The sequence below is a fragment of the Stylophora pistillata genome, chromosome 4 (genome assembly GCF_964205215.1).
Source record: "Stylophora pistillata chromosome 4, jaStyPist1.2, whole genome shotgun sequence".
In the NCBI taxonomy this organism is placed as follows: domain Eukaryota; kingdom Metazoa; phylum Cnidaria; class Anthozoa; order Scleractinia; family Pocilloporidae; genus Stylophora; species Stylophora pistillata.
In genome coordinates this window covers 2,112,277-2,137,500 of record NC_142522.1, presented here as the reverse complement: position 1 = coordinate 2,137,500, position 25,224 = coordinate 2,112,277, and the positions used below count along the sequence as shown (strand labels likewise).

Below are 25,224 nucleotides of genomic sequence, written 5' to 3'. Positions count from 1 at the left end.
ATCCTGATATCTCCATCTGCCTTGGGTATAACCACAAGTGGTGAGACCCACCCTGTTGGTCCATCAGGAACCTCCTCTATAATTCCACTCTCCAACAATTCATCTAGCTTTCTCTCGACTTTCTCTCGTACACCGAATGGAATCCTGCGGACTGGCTGCGCCACCGGCTTCACCGAATCATCGATATTTAACTTCAACTCGTAATCCCTAAGAAGCCCAACACCGCTGAAAAGTTCTTTGTACTTTTCTTTGATATCAGCTTCTGTATTGACGGCATTAACGGCATGGCTAGGCCCAAGTCGTAGCAAACCAAGTTTCACTGCTGTTTCTCTGCAGAGGAGACTTCTGCCATCTCCATTTATAACTACAAAATCAGCTTTGCAGGTCACACCAGTGTCAATGGACATTATATCTGCTGTAAGTGTTCCAAGTGTTGGCAATGGCTTTGTACTTCCATAAGGAAATAAGGCTTTGGCCTCCTTTCGGGTCTGACACTGGATTTTCTGTGACTTAAGCCACTCCCAAGTTCCTTGGCCTAAAAGGTTGCATGTTGCTCCTGAGTCAACAAGGACATTTGGCAAATGAGTACCTCCAACTACAACAGTTACTATTCCACTCTTTTGGTCAGGCTTATCCTCCACTGAAAACACATAGTTAGGTGTTGAGTCTTGTCCTGATTTAGTGCTACTATCAACATAATTTGTGTTTGTCTTTCTGCCTCTTTCATTCATACTAGATGTATTTCTCCAATCACGCCGACCGTCACCTTGTCTTTGCCCCATATGGGAATCCTTAGCGAGCTTCTTACAACACTTGACCTTGAAATGTCCAATTTCTCCACACTGAAGACACTTTCTACCTCGAGCAGGACATCTCCAATCTCTGGCTAAGTGATCCTCTCGACCACAATTGAAACAGCCCCTCTTCTCGCTACTAGTGCTCCCTTTTAAATTTACCACACTGTTAACCTGCTCTGAACTTATGTCGCCTCCCCTTGCCCCATCGTCAACAACAGTGTTCACTTGTCCTGAACCACTGTTAGCCCCCATTGCTTCCATCTGCAAATTAACTGCTTCCTGTGCCCGAGCTGTAACTAGTAGATCATTCAAAGTAACACTGCCTTCCTTTTCTAAAAATTTCCGACGCAATTTTGCCGAGTAACATTTGTCAATCAATTGATCCCTGATGTACTCATCTTCCCGCTCTCCAAACTCACACGAAGCGGCTCGTAGTCTGAGCCGACAAACAAATTGATCGACGGTTTCTTCATTACTCTGACTAATTTGCCGAAACAAATGTCTCTCAAACGGTACGTTAGCTTTAGGAATAAAATAGTCATCCAGTACCTTGAAAGTTTCGGCGTAGTTCTTCTCTGCACCATCAGGCACCAGTGTGAAATAAACTTCCTGTACATCGAGTCCAGCTGTGTGAAGTAACAGGCCACATTTCTGCGAGTCATTCGTGATCCCTTTATCAAGCGCGTATAACTGAAACGCTCTTTTCCATTTTCTCCATCGCTGCGAAACCGAATGCGGATCTCCTTTAACTTGAAAAGGCTGCAAACTGCCTACTTCCACAGCCACTGGGGTCGACACCCCACTACTTGTGCTCGCCGAACCGCCATCTCCCTCACTCGATTCTCCGCCAGGCATTGCAAAGAAGTATGTCCCCTCCAAACACAAAATGGTAAAAAGAAACTAGCACAAGGACATTCCTCTCCATCCCATCCTCGTCGCCAGATGTGATATTCGGATATACAGCAATAAAAACCCTCGATGTCCTTTGATTTGAATACTTTAATCAACACACTATCCACATGGCAGCCAACGAGTATCACAACAACAACTTTCCCTAGGCATCACGGGATGCCTACAAACACAACCTTTTCGCACTTCCGGTACAATACACTACAGTCTTGATGGCTGGAGTATCTATAAACAAGATATTGCTGGTTTTCCGCCACACGGGGCTCCATGTATTCTCTGCCCGTACCTATTTTAGGCACCAGAAGTCATTCCTAGTTCCAGTTGTTCTTCATCACTGGGAAACATACCAAGCCAATCTCATCAGCAAGATCAGAAAGTTAAAAAATGTTGCTTGGAGAGGGGATGGACAGTTTGATTCAGTGGGGCACTCTGCCAAATATGGGGTCTACACAATGTTCTGCACCACAATCATGAAAATCGTCCACTTTGAATTAGTTCAGGTAAGTCAAGTTCTTTTTGGAAGAATAAATTATCATCAATTGTTATTAGAAATGTATAAAATATTAATGGCATTGCATGATATTATTGCATTGCTTTATAGTATTATTACGATGCTAGATTATTATTTATTATCAGTGGGAGTTATGTTTGTTTCAAACAAGATTAACATGAAAGTTACAATTATAATTGTAGTGAGTAACCTTTCATTCCCTTATATTTCTCCTTTTATTACTCAGGCAAATGAAACTGGTGGCAGCCAACAGACAGAACTCGAGGGGGCAAAGAGTTGTTTTTCCTATTTGCAGCGTGTTGGTCTGACAATTGCTATTTTTGTGTCTGACCGGCACAGGGGCATAGCAAAGTGGATTCGAGAGAATTGTGTCAATACCAGGCATTACTATGATATTTGGCATGTGGCAAGATCATGAACTAAGAAGTTATTGAGTTTAAGGAATACGTAGACATATGTACTGGTGTGTGACTTCAACAAAAGCTGGCTTTGAGTCTCTTATCATTGCCAAATGGAATTCATTTATGCACCATGTCAGTGATAAACATGTTAATCACCCAGATCCACTCTATCAACAATGTCATCATGGAGAACTTGAACCCAGAAAGTGGATAAGAGTTGGTGAGGAATTTTTTCGCTGCTTTTGATGATATACAGTATCAGCACCCATGTGGCTACCCTTCTCTCAATCCTCCTTGTCATATTCTTTGTGTGGAGTTAAATGACTTGATGATGACACTCTTGGGATAAAGTCTATCATTTGAAATTGGCAAATGAGCTCATACATACTTTACATCCTCTAATCTCAACAATGTACAATGTAGTGTGTCATTTTAAAATTGTTCAATAATACTTTTGGTAGGCACTGCAGCATGTGACAAATTGAAATTGCTGTTGACAAAGAAGATCCTTCTGAATGACATAGAGAAACTCTCACCAGATGCCCAGACAAGTTGCCTAGAAGGCTTCCATGCCACCCTAAACAACTGGCATCCCAAGTTGATTTGTTACTCTTGGTTAGGTTCTTTTTGCAGGTATGTGTATGTTGTATTACAGTGACTCCCTCCTAAATATGTTGGATACAATATTTTATCCTTTTCCTTTTACACTCTGTAGATGTAGTATTCCTGGAAGTTTTATGGCCAAAGTAGTGTTTTGTATTGCAGTTTTAGCTCAAAACTGTCATTTTTCAAAATGAATGGGTATGTGACTGCTAAATGTTACACATGATCTATTGACCAGACATCATGCCACATGTCTACAATGTATGCAAGTACACAAAACAGTATTTTTTTATCATTTATCACATTCCCATCCCCTTAATTCCTTTCCTTGGTTCTTTCCCTTGTGTTCCAACCATTATCATACACAATCTCATTTTCAGATTTTCATGTGTTCGCTCATCTAAAGTAAAATTTTCTAGGCACAAACTGGCAAGCTTGCATTTTAATGAAAACCTCAGAAGAGAAACCCAAACATCAAGCGATGGAAAAGATTACATTCGGGTGACTTATCCAAAATTTAAACTGGGAGAAGAGGTTGATAGAGAGGTGGCATCCCCACCTAGCTATGGTAATTATTGACCATTATGATTTTAAAAGTACAGTGGCTACACTGAACTAAATGTAGGAAATGTTATGCTCTTTTGTTAATTATGAGTCAAATCACTCTTTTTACCATGATAAGTACTATTGACCAGCATCTTGTGTAAAGGACTCTGCTTTACCTTGTTTCCTTATAACTGATAAAACACTGTTGCACGTTTTTCAAATTACGTTGACATTTTAAATGAATTGGGCTGTGATCTTTTCAGGGTATGTTGACACACTGAAGAACCTTCTCTTCACCTTGCCAAAGGCAGAAATGAAGAAAGTACATGAGAAGTATGCAGCAAGGGTACCAGAACCCCTCAACTGGCAGTTCCCAGACAGAGTAAATAAAGAGGATGCTGTAAAGTTTTACCAGGCAAGAAAGGCAATGAAGAAAACGTCACTATTTCCACCAGGTTAGTTTGCTTTGACTCTTCAAAGCTCATGAAGCTCAATGTTCAAATATGACATAATGTTCTACGTACTAACTGTCATGCAACCTTGTCCTCAGGGTCTATCTTCTTCCCACCCACTAGAACTGGGGAAAAGATAGACCTTGGGAACAAGTTTGCCATCATGGTAATGCACAATCTGATTGTCTCCACGGAGGATATCTTCTACATGTTTTTTCCCATGGTAAAAGGATGCGAAACAAACAAACAAACAAACAAACTAAAAATGCGCTAACATAATTAAATAAATTTATTTATTTTACAGAAGCAGAGCAGGCTAAACTACAGATGTCTATCAATGACAATACCCCAAGCAGCAGTCAACCCACTTCAAAACAACCATACGATTGCTCAATATGCCAAAAACCATTGCGAAGCCACAAAAGCCCTTGCAATAAATAAAGTGACCAGACTTTTGTCACAGGAAGGTTTTCGTGGTACAATTTTCCTTTTTACTTCAAATTTTCCATGCCTGCATCAACTTACAATATTTGCATTGTACCTACAACAAGGTGAAATTTTAAATGTAGTCAAACTAGTGTGCATGTAGAACCTACGCTGTTTCTGGTTCACAGTCCATACATTACCAAACAATAGAACAAGAAACAACCACCCATAAAAATCAATTTGAAAATTGTTGTTTACCGAGACACAAAACACTGTATGTGAAATCAGTGTAGAAGAATCACGTCATTGTTTTGATTATGTGTACTATGCTACTCTTTGCCATGAGCAGCAGCAAAACCTCTGGTATTTTGTGACTGGTATTTTGTTCTGATATTATGGTAAACACAGGCTGGTAGTGGTCTTCTGTTGTCCCAGCCCATGTAGCCACAAAGCCACCTCGTGGTCCATCGGTATGCAACAGCTCTAATGAACCTAGAGTAAAAGCACAATGAAAATTATATAGGAAGGTGTGTAAGAATGCTCTACATTACTACAGGACCCTGCCTTTCACCTCCCCATGACACACACATTCAAATAAAAAAATATTTATGTTTACGAATTGATAATGAACTGCGGAGCATTTCTCAAGCTTACATTTTCCGACAAGCTACTTTGCAAGCAATCTTATTAGTTCCTGTTTTATGTTAGGTGAGTGCATCAGATAAAAGTCCAAGTAAATGCAAAATCTAACGTGGTCAACTTTTATAGCTTGAGATGCCTTAATTTACCCTGATTTATCTGAAGCTTAATGCTTTATGCCCACCAAAGTGATTATGCTAGTTTACACATTGTATGTTTTTATTTCTGCTTTTACTAAAAATGTACTGACTCGTTTTCTGACATTCCACCTCGGCGACGGTAAGTCCCACCATCCTGGTTTCTCAACAAGGGAGCCACTTGGAGAAGAACTGCGCGGTTCGTAATCGCATCGTAGTCCTCGTGTTGTGTGATGCATTTTATCCGTTCAATGGAACCATCAAAAACCATCTTTGCAGATGAATTTGTTACCTCTCTGCAACATCGAAACTCCAGGGAACCAACTAACGTCCCGGTATTACATTGCTCGCAGCGACACCTGAAGAAGACAGCAAAAATGAATTGTTGTCTAACAAAGATTTGCTATAAGTATATATACAAGGAATTTTAAAGGACCAGTTTTACTAACCAGGAATCTACGTCTACAGTTCTCTCGTATCTAGCCTCCAGAGTTGATGGGGTAAGTCCATCAACATCGGTTTCTTCGCTCGAAACGCCAGTTTCTTCGTCGTTCTCGTCCGCGAGTGGCTCATCTTGATATGGAGCTATCACACCAGTGATAACTCCCCATTCCTCTTCAGAACTGTCGCTTATTCCACAATCCATACTCTCTATAGAGTCAGACGACTCAATACTCTTGGAATCGCTGGACATTTCGAAGCGTGAAACGATAGAATTAAACGAGTAATCACAGCGTGTTACAAGGAAAACACTGAAAGTTGTTGACCTTGCCAATCAAAGGATCAAACAACCTGACGTCACGAGTCCAATTCTCGCCCCAGTCTCCGGGAACAATTTTACACATAAATTTAGCATGTTTCGGGGGCTAAAAATCGACCAAAAAATTTGTTTCATTCATTTTAAAATCTCAAACTGTTTATTATACACATGGAACTAGCTATCAACGAAAAAAAAAATTTTGTGTCATACACACTTTAAACGCAATCTCCAATCTCAATCAAATGTTTGCATTCGTTGATTGCATGGCTGGGTTTGTAAAGTAGTATGAGCCATAAAATGTCTAACATACACATTGGCAATGTTTCAGTGTACCTAAATAATCAGTAATTACGTGTAATACAACTGCGCCTTAGTGAACATAATAAAATGTACATTAAAATGTAAATATAACAGGTTGAGTGAATCAGACTAACTAGTTCAATGAAAGCGTCCCGCATTTATCAATGACATCATTACAGTTATAATATCAGGTTTCATTTTCTCATGTTCATTTCACACTTACGGTAAGGCTAGCCCTTATGATTGCAACTTTATTTTAATTACGGATGCGCTGGGCCACTTTTAATGCGGAACGAAAATGTTATTAAAGTCAATAATGTTTGTGCACTTATAAATGTCTCTCGCAGCGAAACGTACGGTATGGTTCTTCCCCTCATCATTGTACCTTAACGCGCTCAATATAATCATATTATAGCTCCAAATTAATGACGGTATAAAATTCGAAAGACGATTAACCTAGGTTAAAAATCTACTTTCAGTCTCATTCATATACATCGAAAACTCTATCATTATTATTAAGGTAAAACAGCAAGAGTCTGTGTTAACATGCTAGTCCCTAAATTATCTAAGGTGAATAGTCAAGAAAGAAAATCGTACTTTGAATCAGATCTCCTACCTCTGTTAATTTTGAAAATCCGAAAAAGTGGTTGAGACTAAAGAAAAGAAAACAAAATGGGTGCATCCCAGTCCCTCTCAGTCTCAACCATGCATTAAATGTTATATCGGGGTGACTTTATAGTTCCAAGACAGGCGTAATCAGCGGAAAATTTTTTAGACATTTCATCCTTTCATGACATTTTATGATATAGTGAAAATTTTATAAACCTAACCATTCAGCTCTGACACTTATAATTTTGACTAGGTGATAACTTCATTTTGACCCTTAATCCAGCTTCGAGCTTCGTTCATTTTAAGTCTTCTTTTTTGACAGGCAAATAACACAAGACTGCCTGATCATAAACAGTTGTTATGTTTTCCCATCCATCAAGATTAACCTGATGTGTGTCCTTTGGTTGAACTCTAATCCCACTGTCAATTAGAAATTTATTAATGATAAAATACACTCTCCCCTCTATTTCCACAGCATTGAGATTGTTGGGGGGAATATGTTTTTGTTCAACAACAGACCAGGTGGTCGGTGTCGGTTTATTTTTTTCCTCTTCTACCAAACAAAGATAGAGCTCTCTCTCGCTCTCGCGTATTTAAAACTTCTACCGGAGCATTTTCACCGCATAGGGTATCGCCATAGCTACATTTCTTTTTTCCCCCTGCCACATACAGTCTGTCATTTACAACAAAAAGACTGGATCCAAAGTGAGGATGACAGGTCTAGGCGACATTTTCCCATTCATTTTTTGTTGGGTCAAAACAATGCACTAAGGCAGGTGCTGCTACATTTTCGTGTCTGAAATGCTGTTTAAGGAACCCATGCATAACATATAACTTAGAGTTCATCACTGCCGCTGCTACAGTTTTTAACTCGCGTTTTTGTTCCAGTAAATGCAAATTGTTCGTACCCTGCTGCCAAGCGTTGTCAGCCAAACTGTAAATCTCAGGTGGGATGGATGGACTTATTGCATAAACATAGTCACCAACAGAACACAAGCAGTGGATCACTTTGGGGGAGCTCAACTTTGGAAGTTTCTCCCAAGATTTTTTTACTATATGATAACGATAAACGTCAGATGATGAACCATCTGATGAAGCTAAATACAAATAATTCCCGATGCATTTCGCAGTACACCACAGACTGATTACTTCACCTACATCTGGCACAGATAGTAACCGTTTCCACACTTTACTTTCCTCATCAAAGTAGTAAGTCATCGCTTTTGGATCAGCAAAGTAATAGTCTGACCTCCCCTCAAGGCAAAACGCAGCAAGAACCTACAACACAATAATTGAACTCTAAAGGTAAGCGACCAGTCACTGCTTACCACCTCAGGGAGGAGAGGGGGGTGGGGCTCGAGGATTTTGATTGTGTCAGCCTAAAATTGACGTGATCTTCTAAGGCTCTATAATTTTCTTATGATCCTCACTCGTTAGCAGTTAATTGGCAGTTAATTTTCTATAGTTTCCACTTTATAATTTATTGGCGACAACTGACCCCCCCCCCCTCCCCCTTCCCGGCAATAAAAATAATTCAGCAACTTTGCTGAAAGCCAAACCAAATGGATACTAGAAGACATGACCACAAGCAATGTAGCGTAAGCATACTCAATATTCAATAACCAAATTCAACGTCGGTTGGGAAATTAAAATTCGTACCAAAATGATTGAAATCAAAGCAAATGAATTGTAGCTTAATTACTCGTACTTAGAGCAATCGCGTACAAACAGCAAATACAAGTCGGTGGCTTACGGCTTCCGTACGAGTAGCACAGCGTAAAATCATATCTGAGTAATAACACTGACAATAGGGAGTAAAAAACTAACTGACTTCCATTTTCTAAGGTCCTGAGTTAAAAACGATCTTCATTTCTGTGGGATATTTATCATCTTACCGTTTTCATCGATCTTGGTTTAACTTCCTCTGCAGAAAATTTGTGCGGCATACAGTGACGCTTCATTGCTACTTGTAGATGCTTGTTGATCTCAGGATCGCGCTGCATTTCTTCTGTTTCTAGCTCTTCGATCACGACCTTGACGTCCACTAGACCCAGACGAACTGCTCCGATAACTTTAGATGCAACTGCCATCCTCTCCTCCTTTTTGCGTTTAATCCACTGCATCACTGATTTGAAGACGAACGTCTCCGAAGGTGCATTGAGGTCATCTCGACTGAGAAGGCTGAGTAGCTGGTCTGCGTCGATATTTGACAAGAACTCTTCCCTCTCGCCAACATCTGTAAACAAGGATGCCATCCTATGCTCTGCAGCTTCCTTAACTTCTCTAAGGCTGTGTCTATCGGCAACTGTCCAAACGCGACAATACATTTGCACATCAAATCGAGCTGATTGATTGATTTCAGTCAACAAGAAATGGCAACATTGTTGAAGAACATTTCTCACTTGAAGATGATCTGCGGCAGCGAGAATTTCAAACACGTTTTCTATATTGATCTGAAGATCTCCGGTGTAGATGGAGTCTATAATGACCTTGAAAACGTGTGGCGAAATGCTTCCATCTTTCAGTTCGATCACCTCCTGGTTCGATTCTTTCATTCCATCCGCAAACATGGCGTAGAAATAATCGCTGTACGCTGCGAGAACATTGCGATGAGCGGGAAAAGTTTCTTTACCGACTTTTAAACGAACGTCAACAAATTGCCCTTCATTTCGAAACTCGGCACATTTGTTCAAGAGAATTCCAGAATGAGTATCCATTTTGGAAAACTTCACTTTGACTTTGACAAGTTTCGTCTCCGGGGGTTTCTCGGTCAAATATGGTGCGGGACAAGATAAACTACTGGACCACAGCGCTCTAACACGACCGCTAGTGGACTGATGCTTTTATGAACTCATGAATATCATTCTCGGTCGAACTAGATGTTCTCGATACTAGAACAGTCGAATAACCAGGAATAAGTCGTCGAAGAAAGTGATTTATTACGAGCTCAAAACATGCCAAAACCAAGATGGCCGCTACAGAAAAAAGTGAAGCCCGCGGTCCTCAGCGGCAAAACCCAAACAATTGGTATTTAATAAATCCTTCTTTAACACTAAATTCCGTTTAAATATTTGAAAACTGATCAGAGTCGAGAGTAAAGAGCCGATTCGAGCAGTGAGTGTTACGCAACAAAGAAAAAAGACGAAGTATAACAGATAACACCCGAGTAAGGAATACCTCTTCCTTTCCCTTGGACAAGACTTGACATTCAGTTACGCCATAACGAAAACGGAACTCAGCGGTCTGCCGAGACTAGACAAACCTGGTTTTCCAATGCGACCTACAGTTTCGCTCTGTGGGTCCCCTGTATAAGCTACATTCCACCGATGACTTTATCAACACCATCAAGATTCTGACTGAACAGATACCTGACGTCTACAAACTATTGTTCTTTTTTTGTGAAATGTTCATCACTGTTCCACTTCAATTGGCATTACAATTTACCTGTTTCACAGTCGAGCAGAGATGTTTTTTTCAACTTACAAATTTTAGATTATTTGCCTGTTGCCTCATAATGAATTTTGGTATTGGGAACGGGTTTGATTTCTGCGTTCTGCGACTAAAGTTCACTATGATTAATTTCAAGATGCATCCAGATGAATCCAGCGATTGGAACTGCTTTCTTGTTTTTTTTTTTTTTCAATTCTGTATTAATGATGTATGAGACAGTAGAAAGCGATTTTGAAAGAAATCCACCTTCAAAGACGTGCATTTTCACTTTTCCCGTTGTCCACTCTCATTTCACATTATCTATCGAGTTCTATTCTCCTTTTTCCGCCATATATTTTTATTTCCGGGGGCTAAGTGTGGACGCTTTTCATTAAACAATAGGATATCAGAAAAGAAAACTCATTTAAATTCTCAACCTAATCGATAAAATATGAATAACATTTGCGTAGTTCCAGAGAGCATCAACTGAACCTATCTTCTATGTATTTTTCCGCAAAACTCCCGATCAAAATGCTGCATTTTGTACGCTATTCGACAATGGAATATGAAACCATCTTCTCTTGTGAGCTTGTTTATATCTGAGGGTAGAAAAAGCTTCTGAGCGAGAAACAAGCAGTTATATTCAAGATTATGGCCTTTCATTAAGTTTTCTGTCTTTAACACGAAGGTGCGCTATATAAGGAAGTTTTCCCTGGGAAGCCCTGGGCTCATTTGTCACTCACCGTTGACGTGTGCGGGTCAAATTCAAACGCTGGTAGAAGAACAAAAGGAGCTAATGAGACATCTATTGTTTACTTCCATCAGCATGGTGGCATGAGGTAACGTGCGAACCACCTACTTCCATCTCAAATTTACCGCCACAAATAAAGACAGTTTCCATTGGAGAAAGGAAATACAAATCTCAAAAACTCTTGTATTGTGATGAAGACATAAAACAATTTTGAGGAATGCACTCGCTCTTCACTGCTTTGGAGTAGCTGTAGCTCAAGCTGACTTGACTCTAAGAGTTCTACACCACACGACGGTTGATTGACAAATGGTGCAGTGGGACATAAGGCTCCTTTTATAGCGCGCCTTCGTGTTTAAATAGGGAGCTTTAGCAACGACGATGGCGACGGCAACGAAAACGTCGTGTCGAAATCTAACTTTTCGTTTTTGTAACTCTGTCGAGGTTATTCCGATGTGTTTCACTTGGAAAATGCTGGCGAACTATTCAGGGACTATATCACTACGAACGGCGTTAAAGTAAGGAGAAAGAAATAAAAATTAACCGTCATGCGCTCACTTTCTCGAGAAAACCTAAAGTTTGGTAATTTCACGTTGTTGTTTTGCCGAGAGCGGCAAAGAAATGTGCCAAAATGTTAAACGCACGTGCAGGGCGATTGTTTTTGCTCATTAAGGCTATTATTTTCTGCCGTTCTCGTTACTGTCGCCGTCGTCGTTGCTAAAGCTCCCTAATAGCTGAGGGGGCAGCGTGGCCGAGTGGTTAGGGTGCTGGAATAGTAATTCGATTTCCCGGGTTCAAGTCCTCCACCCTGTCACTCACTAGATTTGTTCTCGGTTGCCCCTTGTTCAACTCCTCGGATGCGCTCTGTAAATAGCCCACTGGTCTGCCTCATGCCAGTAGGGATTTTTAAGCACTTAGTTTACATTGCGGCTGAAAAGCCCCTTAAGGGGAACTTCAATTTACGTATTTATTATTTATTGTTATTGTTATTATTATCTATTAATAGCTCTTATAACAAGATCGGTAATAACAATGATGGCAATTATGCTAAAAATGCCAATATCAAATCTTTGATAACGACAATTATCTTAATAGAGCACTCACAATGGAGGCCTTTCAATAAACATAACTTGGTTAAAAATTCCCAAAAGGCAGGCGGCAGACCAGTGCATTACTTACAGAGCGCAGCCAAGGAGAGTGAACTAACCAGGGCAAGCAAGAATTCGAAGGAATACGATGATTAATGGGGTGTAAATCTGGAGCCAAGGACCACCAGTCTATCACCCTAGCAACTTGGTCACAAACATAAGCAGAAAATTGAAAAAAAAATTGGAAGAAATTTATTTACAAGTGAGCTGAGATAAGCATATAAAACCTTGAATGATGACACTGTAAGTTAGATCGCAACCTTTCACATGCCCGGTTAACAACATAGAGTGCTATCACCCCAGCAACTTGGTCACAAACATAAGCAGACAATTAAAAAAAAAATTGGATGAAATTTATTTACAAGTGAGCTAAGATAAGCATATAAAACCTTGAATGATGACACTTTAAGTTAGATCACAACCTTTCACATGCACGGTTAACAACATAGAGTTCTGACATTTATTCAGCCAAGTAAACATGAACATAAACCTCTAACAAACACATCTCCTGAAAAATCATTATAAAGACTTTTATAAAGTGAAATATCACTCGCTCTGTTAGTGGTCGTTATCTTTGATGTATCAATTACAGCTGACGTCACACATATGTTTCTTTATTTTGGACTTTCCATTATGATGCATGGTTTAAAAACTAGTAGTTCCAGAGATAATTTCCGGCCAAGCAAGAGAGGGAAAATATATTTAGAAGGTTATTGTATGAACCAGATAAATTTTACACGTGTCTGATCAGAAGATGTCAAAATGTGATAAACAAATTGATACACTCGCTAACAGCTCGTATGTTAGTTTATTACCGTGTTGTGACGTCATCTGTTAGCCTTAACTGAACAAATATTTGAAAAATTGAATTTACTTTTTAAATATAGCTCTGAACAAAGTCCTAGGAAGTTGTGCCTTTTCACTGATTTTAAGCTACTGGGAGCCAATTTTGGTGCCAATGAAGAAAACCCATGGCCAAATATTTATGTAACCTGAAAATGTTTCTATAAATTCACTCAGACATTTCCTTTACAACTACTACACTTTACAACTTTACTATAGTTCTAAACACCGTACAAATCATTGACTAGGAAAATGCTACAAAAGCAATGCCAAAAATTGATCGTAATGCAGTACAATTTAAGGGTATAGAGAGGTCCTTTTGTCAGAAAACTGTAGGAAAACAAGTAGCTTAAAAAAAGCAATATTTCGAAGAACCACTATTTGTATGAGTATGGTTGTTAAGTAACCAATCACTTTTATTTATGTACCTAAGCTGATACAAAGTCCCACCCAAGACTGAGCTCAAATTCAGTACAAGTGTCATTCATTTTGAATTGGAACTTTTTCCTTTGCCAAATTCATTTCAAGTTTTCTCCCTTGACTGGCAAATAACACAAAACTACACTATCTTCACGACGTTTAATAACACGGACTTCTGATAAGTTTTTCCATTCACTTAGGTCAACCTGATACATTTCCTCAGGTGGAATTCTAATTCCACTGTCAACTGGAAATTTATTGATTATGAAATACACCCTCCCCTCTATTTCAACCGCACCCAAGCCGTTTGGGGGAATATGTTTCTGAGGCTCTACGGACCAGGTGTCAGTAGCTTCATCATACACTTCCACAGGTACAGATTCATATCCTCGTTCCGAGGTATTTCCACCCGCCACACAAAGTTTGTTATTAACAACAAACAGACAGGATCCAAAGTGAGGATGGCAGGTCGAAGCGATCTTTTTCCACTCATTATATTTGGGGTCAAAACAATGAACCACAGCTGGTTTATCGACCCACTGCTGAATAAATTGGCCACGGTCACATCTTTTATAACCATGAATTACATATATTCTAGACTTTAATACTGTTGTTGCTACAGTACTCAATGTCTCCTCGTTTAGTCCCCGTCGAAAGCCTTTTGGGTTAATGAAATTCAACCCTTCCCCACCTTGCCAACTGTTATTTTTCAAACTGTACCTTTGAGGAGGTTTTGATTCACTTATGGCGTAAAGATAGTCACCGACAGCACACAAGCAGTCAACTTTGGGGTAATTTTCGAGATCTGGTAGTTTAACCCATGAATTATTTACCACATCATATCGATGTATAAAATTAGAACCTGTCTGCTTATTTCCAGCTACAAATAGGTAGTTTCCACTGTGTTCTGCACAAAAGATTGAGCTAGTTTCTTTATCGAATTGTGCTACAGATGGCAAAGGTTTCCATAGCTTCGCCTCGACATCAAAGTAATAAGCCATACACTGTGGTGAGTAAGGACTGTACGCACCGTACTCGCTGCTGTCTGTCTGCTGTCTTTGAGATGCGTTGGTATTCTCTACATGGCTCGTGGGGTGAATAGCAACGAGTACCTGAAGCAAGAGACAATCATTTCAAAATTCCTCTTTTCAGCTGACATTCTGGAATTTTTTTCGCAAAGAAAGTATTTAATTTTAGGCTCCAAAAATAAAGTAGAGCAGATGGTTAATTTGTTACAAATGTAGATTTTCACTGCAACAGTTTTAGTCGATTACAGTACGGAAAACATGGCAGTCCCTGGCTTATTGTGAATAACTATAGATAGATCTAGATACCCCGTTCAGGAAACTTGCTTTCTTGACCGAGAGACTGATTAATATTAGACTGATTCCCATCGATAATTATCAGACCCTGTCGCTGATGTAATTAAAGACAACGAATAAGCATATAAATTATGTTCTGGAATTTTTAAAACTTAAAGCTATTTGTTGTGAAACTAAGAGTAGTGTGGAGAATCAACTGATATCTTAACAAAAGCTGTGTTGTAAATAAAGTAAGTAACTATAGAGCTTAGCTTTTCACTCACCGGACTCATTGATCGAGGTTTAACTTTCTCTGCAGCAAACTCATGAGAAGGCATGATGTGATGCATCATGGATTCTTGCAGATGCATGTTTACCTCCGGTATTTGCTGCATTTCTTCTGTTTTTAACTCTTCAATCACAATCTTTACGTCCACCAACCCAAGACGTACAGCTCCGATGATTTTTCCTGCAACTGCCATCCTCTCTTCCCCTTTGTATTTGATCCACTTCATCGCTGATTTGAAGATGAAAGCTTCAGAGGGTGAATTGAGGTCATCTCGACCGAGAAGGCTGAGTAGCTGATCTGCATTGATATGACTCAGGAATTCCTTACTTTCGCAAACATCTTTGTACATGGATGCCATTTTGGCCTCAGCTGCCTCTTTTAGATCCCTCAGACCGAGTCTTTCGGCAGATGTACACAGCAAGGAGTAGTTCTTCACGTGAATTCCGTTTTCTATGAATTCCTTCTTTACGAAATCACAACACAGTTGAACAACACTTGCGACCTGAAGCTGACTAGCTGTGAGAAGAACCTCAAATACGCTGTTCTGGTTGACATGAAGATCACCAGTGTAGATGGAGTCCAAAACGATCTTGAATATCTCCGGTGAAGTGCTTGTATCCTTCAGCTCGATCACTTCCTGATTCGCTTCCCTTCCATCAATAAACATTGAGTGGAAATAATCACTGTACGAAGCGAGTACAACTCGGTGAGCAGGGAAAAGTTTATCACCTATTTTCAAACGTACGTCGATGAATTCACTTTCCCTACGGAACTCGGTACACTTGGAGAGAAGAATTCTAGAATGGGCTACCATCTTTGTGCCGCTTTGATGCTAAGATTTCTGCTTGTAGAAACTACGAAGCAAACCAGAATGTCTTTGTGCGTGGTTCGCGTGACCGCCCACTAAAAACTACACGAACTCCCACTTGTATTGATTACATAGTTACCTGTGGTAAACGCCTAGTGATGCAAAGATTAACTTACAGAGATATCGATTTCAGGGTCACTGTTTAGGCGTAAGCCCAACGGTAATCTCTTTGCAGATACAGTGGAAAGTAATTATGGTACATCTGAAGAAGGTCGAGGAGATAAATAAATTGAAAATTTTCCTTAACCTATCAGATAACTTCATCAACCTTCTGACCTACATCTTCATTTACATCTTCTTCCAACACAACACCTAACTTTATACGTGTGATGCATGATCCTCGCAGTAGAGAGCGCTATTTATGCAATAGCGAAAATCAGACCTGAAAAAAATCAGGCCTGTACGGGATTCGAACCACTGACCTCCGCGATACTAGTGCAGCGCTCTACCAATTGAGCTAACAAGTTCATCACACGTATCTAATACCGCAGTTCAAAATATATGAACTTCATATATAAATTGTACCTAACTTTATGTCAAATCTTTTGCCCGGAATTACTCAGTTTAAAAATCGAGTTATCCCTGCATTCGGCAGTAATTACCCCCTGACACGCAGTGACTCTTTTAGGATGAAATCACGTGAGGCTAACATTCGCAAATTCAATTAGAGCCCAAGGCTTTTTTACGGCCGGTTAGATAATATTTCGTAAAAAGCTGTTAGGAAGCACGTTAACGAAAAATTTTACACCCCGAGAATTAATGAGAGAAGTCTTCAACCCAGTGCTGATGTTATTACTACTGCAACCTGTAAGATCAATCCGGCCACAACCGAGAACAAGGCGGATATGCCACAAGTGTGACTACTTTTCCGTTTTTGCAGGTGAATATTTATACCAATGAGATTTAGAGGGGAGTTCTTATATTTCTATTTATTTGTATTTCTATTTAAAAACTTGTACATTGTACAGGTGAGAGAACACTAGGACACGTAGTCCTCTACTAGGTTCACCCACCTAAACCCATCCCACCCCACCCCACCCCAGGGGAGGACATCCATCTCACAGTAATCTCGTGCGTGAGAAATTAAACCTGCAGGATGTCTATTTATTCGTCCCTATCCAAGAAGACTAGAATATCTAACCATTTCTTGATGTTATAGAAAGGTAGCATATTCTTCCCAATTATTTTAAGACCTTGAGCGTAGGCCGGGGCTCGAACCCTTGGCCTCCCGCACTACAGTCCAGCGCTCTATCTATTGAGCCAACTGAGAGGCGGATAAGAATACCCAGTGAGCAAAATAGTAATTTAAACAGATAGGAGTCCCATAACCGTAATTCTCCGGTAAGTTACAGTGGCACAAACTGTTGTCTCAGAACTCGCCCGTTGGGTAGGAAAAAAAATGCTGACTAAGCAGGAAAGGAATAAACTAGCATGTTTTTGATGCATGCGTCGTGAATTACCCATAACAAACGGCAAAGCTCGGCTACTTTGTTAAAATAATAATGCACTAAAAACCGAGAAAGTGCATGATTATTAATAATCCGTGTTAACAAAGCCCCAGAACTATTACTGGGAAGTAACAAAGCACGATTCGTAACTTGCGTCTAGTTTTTAAACGGAACGAATCAGTTCTACGGACATCCATGAAAACCAAAAAGCATTCAGCTTTTTAGGACACGACCCCGGCATTAATTAGACTAACTTTGAGTTGTATGTATTCTCCAGCTGACAGAGTTAAAAAAACAGCAAATTGGATTCAAATTACAACTATTACTCTGCTTTTAAACTCTCGTTCCTCACTGGAAGGTAGCACAAAACCGCGTTACTATTAACCTTTCTAAGATTCTCCCATTCATCCAAAGGCACAGGATACTTTTCTCTTGATGGAATTCTAATTCCACTGTCAACTGGGAAATTATTGATGATGAAATATACCCTCCCTTCTATTTCCACCGCACCGAGATTGTTTTGAGGAATACGACTTTGTTCGACATAAGACCACTTTTTGTTTTGCTCATCATATATTTCAACTGGGGCGCCGGAAAAACCTGTGCCCCCTGCAATACATAGTCTACCGTTCACTACAAAGAGGCTAGATCCAAAATGAGAACTATTAGTTGATGCCTTAGACTTCCATTCATTTAGTTCTGGATCAAAGCATTGTACCATGGCAGGTTTCTCATCATAAATTTTACACAAATCTCTGTTATATCTCACCACTGTATCAAGACCCTGAAGTACAAACAAACACGAGTTGAAAACTACGGACGCTTTGCTACAAAATGTGTTCAAACGTGCTCCATTGGTAGAAAATGATCTTATGCATTGCCACTGATTTGTTTTTAAACTAAACCTATGAGGAGGCTGTGATTCTCTGATTGCGTATATAATCATCAATAGAACATAACGAATCGATCTTATGCTCACACCCCAAAATAGGTGGTAGTGTCTCCCAGGTATTACTAACGGTATCATAACGATACATAACAAAATATTCCTCCTTTTTTGCCGCTACATACAGGTCATTACCAGCATACTCTGCACAGAAACACGTGGTTGCCTCAGTCAACTGAGCCATGGATGGTAGAGGTTTCCATTCTTTGGTTTCAAAATCAAAGTATTGCGCCTGAGCTTGAGGAATAATGGCCACAAGAACCTGTCAACAGTACCAAGGGATGAGATAAAAATAATTGGTAACTCAACTCTATCAAAATTAAATCGATTGCGATACGCGATTAATTTGCTTCTTCGCGGTCCTAGCTGAAATAAAACTCCGTACCTTTATCACCAAACGGCGTCAAATTGTGATCTTGTTACTTCGAGTCATTTCTCTCACAAATCGTTTTCTACACCGTCTAAGACATTATATGTCATCTCATTTTGTAGCTCGCAACAGTTTAAAATTGAATCGGGATTTTTTCAGACTGTTGGTAAGCCTGAAAACATCTATAAATCTATAAACATCTATAAATCAAAGACTTCTTCCTTAATTTTGGAGTATGCTGACTTTAAAAATAGCTCGTGCCCTTGTAAAGAGGTTGGGTTTCGTGTTTCAGCTTCCTTTCTGAACTGTAATAATGCAATTGAAATATGGGACGGCTAGGTGCGGCCAGCCGCGAAGAGGCTCAGGTTAGTCCTGCCTGGCATGGGAACTTTCCTGGGATCTAGAATGATCAAAAATGTTTGCCTTACCGATTTCATGGACCTCGATCTTGTTTTGTTTGTACCAAACTCGGAGCTGCTCGAAGGCTCGACGCTGTACAGGAGTGACTCAAGCAAAAGCGTATTTATCTCTGGAATCATTCGCATATCTTGCGTGTTGAGTTCGGCTACTACCTCTCTGATATTCACGAGTCCCAGACGAACAGCTCCAATAACTTTTGCTGCAACTGCCATCCTCTCTTCCTTGCTATGTTTAATCCACTGCATCACTGATTTAAAGATGAACGTCTCGGACGGTGAACTGAGGTCATCTCGGCTGAGAAGGCTGAGCAACTGATCTCCGTCGATATGAGCCAAAAATTCTTTGCTTTCGCAGACATCTTTATACTTCTTAGCCATTTCAATCTCAGTAGCCTCTTGTAGATCTTTAAGGCCATGGCTGTGAGCAATTTCCCAGATACGAGAGTAAGTTTCAAAATCAAAGTGAAGCTTAACAAACTCGGTCAGCAAGAAATCGCAACACTGTTGAACAACAGTCGTCACTTGGAGATGATCTGCTGCTGCAAGAACTTCAAACACGTTATCTTTGTTGACTTGAAAATCCCCACTGTAGATGCAGTCCATTATAATCTTCAAAAAGTCTGGTGAAATGCTTTTATCTTTCAGCTCTATCATTTCATGGTTGGACTCCTTCATTCCATCCGTAAACATGGCGTAGAAATAATCGCTATTCGCAGCCAGCACGATACGATGAGCTGGAAAGATGTCTTCGCCCACTTTTAAACGAACATCGATGAACTGTTCTTCGTCTCTAAACTGAGCACATTTGGTTAAGAAAATCTCGGAATTATTGACGACCATTTTGAGAGAGGAATTTAAAAGTTATGGATGAGCAGAAACTGGGGTGAATTTGATCCTTGAATGACAGCGTGACCACAGATTTAATCAGTCACGCGATTGAAATAAAACTTCGAAAGGATTGATTATGCCCGAAAAGCAGGCGTAACCCGCAAGGTTTTCCCTCAGTTTTCTCATTTCGTATCCTCATCCTCGTTGTATATAACGCTCGAATATAATGAAGTTGTTTGCATAGTTTTGAGAAGTTTTCATCAAAGTCTACCACGAAATTTTTACTCGTCCACTAATAGCCGGAAGTCGCAGACGTACCAGCATCATCAAATTTATCTTTATACCCTTTTTATTACAGAAAAAATAAGTTAGACATTGTGGTTTTAAGATTTATTCTTGTTTTAGAAGAGAAGACACAATGTGGATGTATATAACTGAAAATAAAAGCAAGAAGCGTGACACGCTCTCTCCACAACGAGATTCGTGTTGCACGACGTAACAAAGCGGCGGCCGGGAAGCCGGAAGGCTCAAGCATTGTTCGTTACTATTATCGTGCACTACAATGCATAGAGTTAACTGCAATTTTATTGATGTACAAAAAATATATAAATAATTTTCACTCTTAATATTAAAGTGCTTTTTTTTCAAAATCACAATAATGGTAAGATTGTCTATACTGGCGAGTATTACACAGGGAAGATACAACAAATACAGCTTAAGGTTAGCCAAGTTATCTAGCCGGCCGTATCCTATCAATAATTCATTTGGGCTGTTTTGATTATTATTCTGCTTTTAAGCTATCGACGTTCAATGGCAGATAGCACAAAACCGCTTTTTGGTCGATCTTTCCTAAATTTTCCCACTCGTGAAACACATTCAAAGGTAAGGGATAAACCTCGGCTGGCGAAAATCTAATTCCGCTATCAATTGGAAAATTGTTTATCATAAAATAAACTTTCCCTTCTATTTCCAATGCGTTAAGATCATTTGGAGGAATATGATTTTGTCGAATAATAGACCAGGAGTTGTTCTCCTCGTCATAAACCTCAACAGAGGCTCCACTGCCAACAGGTGAGCCACATCTTTGGGTAACCGATTCAGATCCCCCAGCGACACAGAGTTTCTCGTTTACTGCCAAAAGACTTGATCGATAATGAGGATTTCTGGTTGGTTCCGTGAGTTTCCATTTATTTGTCCTTGGGTTGAAAAAATGCACTTGAGCCGGTACCGGTTCATAGTAAGAAGGACATCCTCCTAATTGACCATGAAGTACATATAAACGTGATTTGAAAATAATCGATGCTTTACCGCGAAATGAACCAGGAGTAAACCGATCTGGATTGAAAGATTTTATACGCTGCCACTGATTTGTATTCAAACTCAATCTGTGAGGTGGTTTCGATTCATGGATTGCATAGATATAATCATCCATAGAACACAAGCAGTCAGTCTTAAAATTAAACCCTGGAATTGTTGGTAATGTATCCCAGGCATTATTAACTGTATCATAACTATACATAACAAAATCTTTCTCCCTTTTTGCGGCTACATACAGGTGATTACCGACGTACTCTGCACAGTAACACTCAGTTGCCTCAATCAGTCGGGCCATGAACGGCAGAGGTCTCCATAATTTTGTTTCAGCATCAAAGTAATGCATCTCTGCTTGCTGCTGAATGGCAACAAGAACCTAAGAAGACGTAAAGGAAGAATCATTTCATAAATTTCAATATATGAAAATCATTTATGTGTGTATTGCGGTTTCATGAAATGTAAGAAAGCGATCCTCGCAGTAATAAACTTTACTAATATGGAAATAAGTGGAAATAAGGCCTGAAAAAAATTCAGACCCGTACGAGATTTGAACTCATGACGGCTGCGATACAGGTGCAGTGCTCTGGTCATTAGATTGGTTCGTACAATTAAAACGGTAAAATGCTCTCTCTTCAATGAAAAAAATTTCCTCTAAGTTTCATGATGCGCCGACCACACCTACAACTGTGACTGACGCTTTTGACGTAAATGTGACAGTGAAAAGTGTTCTTACCGGTTTCGAGGACCTTGACTTAGTTTTCTCTGCTGCGAACTCAGGCCTTCTTAAAGGCAGGTAGCTGTACAAGAGAGATGAATACAAGTGCATGTGAACCTCTGGATCTCGCTGCATTTCCTCTGTATCAAGTTCAGCGATCAGCTCCCTAATATTTACCAAAGCTAATCGCACTGCTCCAATTACTTTGGCTGCAAAAGACATTCTCTCCTCCTTCTCGTGTTTAATCCATCGCATCACCGATTGAAAGATGAACGTTTCCGAAGGTGCATTGAGGTCATCTCGACTTAGGAGGCTGAGTAACTGATCGCCGCCGATATGAGCCAAAAATTCCTCGCTTTCGCAAACATCTTTATACTTCTTAGCCATTTCACTCTCAGTAGCTTCTTTTAGACCTTTAAGGCCATGGCTGTGAGCAATTTCCCAGATACGAGAGTAAGTTTCAAAATCAAAGCGAAGTTTAACGAACTTGGTCAGCAAGAAATCACAACACTGTTGAACAACAGTCGTCACTTGAAGGTGATCTGCTGCCGCAAGAACTTCAAACACATTTTCTTCGTTAACCTGAAGGGTTCCAGTGTAGATGGAGTCCAGTATGATGTTTAAAATATCAGATAAAATGCTTTCATCTTTCAGCTCGATTACTTCCTGGCTCGCTTCTTTCATTCCATCTGTAAACATGGCGTAGAAATAATCGCTATTCGCAGCCAGAACAATGCGATGAGCTGGAAAGATGTCTTCCCCCACTTTTAAACGAACGTCAGTGAACTGCTCCTCGTCTCTAAACTGGGCACATTTGGACAGGAGAATCTCGGAATTGTTTACGACCATTTTGAAAGAGGAATTAACCGATTCCGGAGGAGCAGAAACCGGGGCGAATGTTGTCCTTACACGATCGCGTGACTAGGAAATAAAATAGTCACGCTACACTAGCAATTACACACCTACCCCTCCCCTAATCTGACATCGGCCCTTAATTGTTGACTGTTGTTATAAGGGGAGGGGTAGGTGCGCAGTTGCTCAGATACTGACATTAGGGGAGGAGTAGATGTGCAGTTGCTTAGATACCAACATTAGGGGATGGGTAGGTGTGCAGTTGCTCAGATTGTGACACTAATCTGGCATTTGTTGATGTCTGAGACGAATCTCTTTCATGAGGTAAATATCTCGTTCTTCTTTCCGTTTTATTGTGCCTAGTGCTCGTAGAGCCCAAGGCACTATGTCCAATATGTTATCGTGCACACGTGTATGTCCGTAACTCGGGTTGTACTCCACTACAGCGCATGCGTAAAATGTGAGCGCATGCGTACAATGAACCCTAGAGCGCATGGTTTAAAGCCATGGCTGCCTTCGTGGACAATATTCCTTGCTTGATGTACCCGAAAGAAATTCGATGGCTATTACGCATGTATATACAAAGTCACACGCCTGGGGCAATTACAAAAATTAAGAAAAAAATGCCCTCTGTCTTGACCAATCACAATTCAGTAATTTTGCCCCTCATATGATAAAATTGAAGTATAGAGCAAGTCGGTATTTATCAATGTTTTCTTGTAATAGACCCATGTGTCTTCATAATGTATCAAACTATTGTAAATTTCAACTGAGCTCAGATATAGAGACAAACCCTGGTCCTGCTCCAATGTACATTGACCCTAGCAAAACAATAGCAGCACCATGCAGCCAAGCTAATGAGTTGATATTTGGACAAAATTCAGGACAACAATGTGTTGCAATGAGGTTATGCTCTTTGATTTACAATAACAAACAAGAAATCAATTCTGCTAATGATCTCGTTTCAATAATGAATATTGGAAATCAGTTGTATTCAAGGTTGTCTCATTTAACCAGTCAATCATTTTTAATGCAGACAAAATTACCCACACTTTTAAATGTGTTCAAGACTGACTGTGAACTTCAATACAGTGAGAGGTACACTAGTACTATTCATCAAGAAGCTACAATAGAAGGATATCAGTACTGTACCTCCTTAGGTAGAGCCTTTCAATCACTTATATCTGAAAATTTCAACAACTTTGTCTTGACAACAGGATGTACTGTAGTTGCTATCTATTGTAGAGGTAATGTGGGCTTGAAAATATTTGATTCTCATGCAAGGGATATGGTAGAAGGCATCCTTAAGGTACATGTGTGCAGCTTGAAGTATCATCACTGAATAGCTTAGTACATTATTTTCAGAGTATACATAACAATGATATATTTGAGTTGAAAGGGGTTAAAATTAAAGTTCAAAATAGTACCCTTTTTCACTCATGCCTGTGAAACCAGAAAGTTCAATGTGAGTTGTGCTGTGACCGTCTATTCACTCTACTACTCTGTAATAAAGTCACGTAGTTATTGGAATTCGAACACCTTATCTAATGCTATTCAGTGTGGCGAAAGATTATATAAAAATTCATCTTTAACAAGTATTTACCATCAGGTGATTTGCCAAAAACTGTTGATGTTTGTGGAACTGAAGTGAGTTTAGATCCTAAAAGTGATTACAGTGAAGGGATGTTGATAGCAAATCAATTCTTGAAAATCTTGTAAGAAATAATACTGAATGTACGGGGTTTTTGATGTGGTTTTCAGTTTTTTGTATGACATATTTTTAAACCCACAAAAAGGTCAAAATATGTGTATTCCCTTTTGGTATTTAATGAAAGTCAAATGCCTTTAATTGAAAATACTAAAACTGTAAACAGCACTACTTCTCTTGTTGCAGCCATCAGCAATATTCAATATTCAGAGATTTTTCTATTAAAATCTATGAACTATTGAACGGTAGTACTGCTTCAATCTACTGATTTCTGACAACTTCCCTTGGGTGTGAACATTTGCTGCAAACTAAGACTTGGTACCAATAATAGATAAAAAATTCCCTTCTCCTTGTGGTTAAAGGCAAATACATCACCTACTCAGGGTTTGTAAAAGCCTTGAAAGTCCTTGAAAATGCTTGAATTTAAAAATAAAAAATTCAAGGCCTTGAAAGTAGTTGAATTTGAGGACTTAAGGGCTTCATTTTTG

General features: G+C 39.7%; 4 protein-coding genes and 2 pseudogenes across 6 annotated transcripts; 1 reads left to right on the top strand and 5 right to left on the bottom strand.

Annotated features, from left to right (window-relative positions):
- The first annotated feature begins 1,460 nt into the window (after window positions 1-1,460).
- On the top strand, window positions 1,461-4,660 carry LOC148732005 (uncharacterized; annotated as a pseudogene). Its single transcript, XR_015999852.1, has 6 exons — window positions 1,461-2,206; window positions 2,444-2,838; window positions 3,080-3,251; window positions 3,641-3,789; window positions 4,031-4,222; window positions 4,524-4,660. The product of XR_015999852.1 is annotated as an uncharacterized LOC148732005 (transcript).
- LOC148732004 (uncharacterized) lies at window positions 4,486-7,390 on the bottom strand. Its single transcript, XM_088758581.1, has 3 exons — window positions 5,871-7,390; window positions 5,535-5,780; window positions 4,486-5,137 (listed from the first exon to the last, which is right to left on the bottom strand). The coding sequence occupies exons 1-3, from the start codon at window positions 6,113-6,115 to the stop codon at window positions 4,975-4,977; spliced, it is 654 nt and encodes a 217-aa protein (XP_088614707.1). The 5' UTR covers window positions 6,116-7,390; the 3' UTR covers window positions 4,486-4,974.
- Window positions 7,391-7,435: 45 nt separating this feature from the next.
- LOC148732003 (kelch-like protein 25) lies at window positions 7,436-12,609 on the bottom strand. The gene is made up of 2 exons (XM_088758576.1): window positions 8,986-12,609; window positions 7,436-8,368 (listed from the first exon to the last, which is right to left on the bottom strand). The coding sequence occupies exons 1-2, from the start codon at window positions 9,805-9,807 to the stop codon at window positions 7,811-7,813; spliced, it is 1,380 nt and encodes a 459-aa protein (XP_088614702.1). The 5' UTR covers window positions 9,808-12,609; the 3' UTR covers window positions 7,436-7,810.
- Window positions 12,610-12,746: 137 nt separating this feature from the next.
- LOC148732002 (kelch-like protein 26) lies at window positions 12,747-16,203 on the bottom strand. Its single transcript, XM_088758573.1, has 2 exons — window positions 15,264-16,203; window positions 12,747-14,790 (listed from the first exon to the last, which is right to left on the bottom strand). The coding sequence occupies exons 1-2, from the start codon at window positions 16,080-16,082 to the stop codon at window positions 13,777-13,779; spliced, it is 1,833 nt and encodes a 610-aa protein (XP_088614699.1). The 5' UTR covers window positions 16,083-16,203; the 3' UTR covers window positions 12,747-13,776.
- A 736-nt stretch (window positions 16,204-16,939) lies between these two features.
- LOC148732001 (kelch-like protein 26) lies at window positions 16,940-20,207 on the bottom strand (annotated as a pseudogene). The gene is made up of 2 exons (XR_016000583.1): window positions 19,329-20,207; window positions 16,940-18,792 (listed from the first exon to the last, which is right to left on the bottom strand). The product of XR_016000583.1 is annotated as a kelch-like protein 26 (transcript).
- Window positions 20,208-20,522: 315 nt separating this feature from the next.
- On the bottom strand, window positions 20,523-23,720 carry LOC111340748 (kelch-like protein 26). Its single transcript, XM_088758575.1, has 2 exons — window positions 22,195-23,720; window positions 20,523-21,837 (listed from the first exon to the last, which is right to left on the bottom strand). The coding sequence occupies exons 1-2, from the start codon at window positions 23,023-23,025 to the stop codon at window positions 20,929-20,931; spliced, it is 1,740 nt and encodes a 579-aa protein (XP_088614701.1). The 5' UTR covers window positions 23,026-23,720; the 3' UTR covers window positions 20,523-20,928.
- Window positions 23,721-25,224: the final 1,504 nt, after the last annotated feature.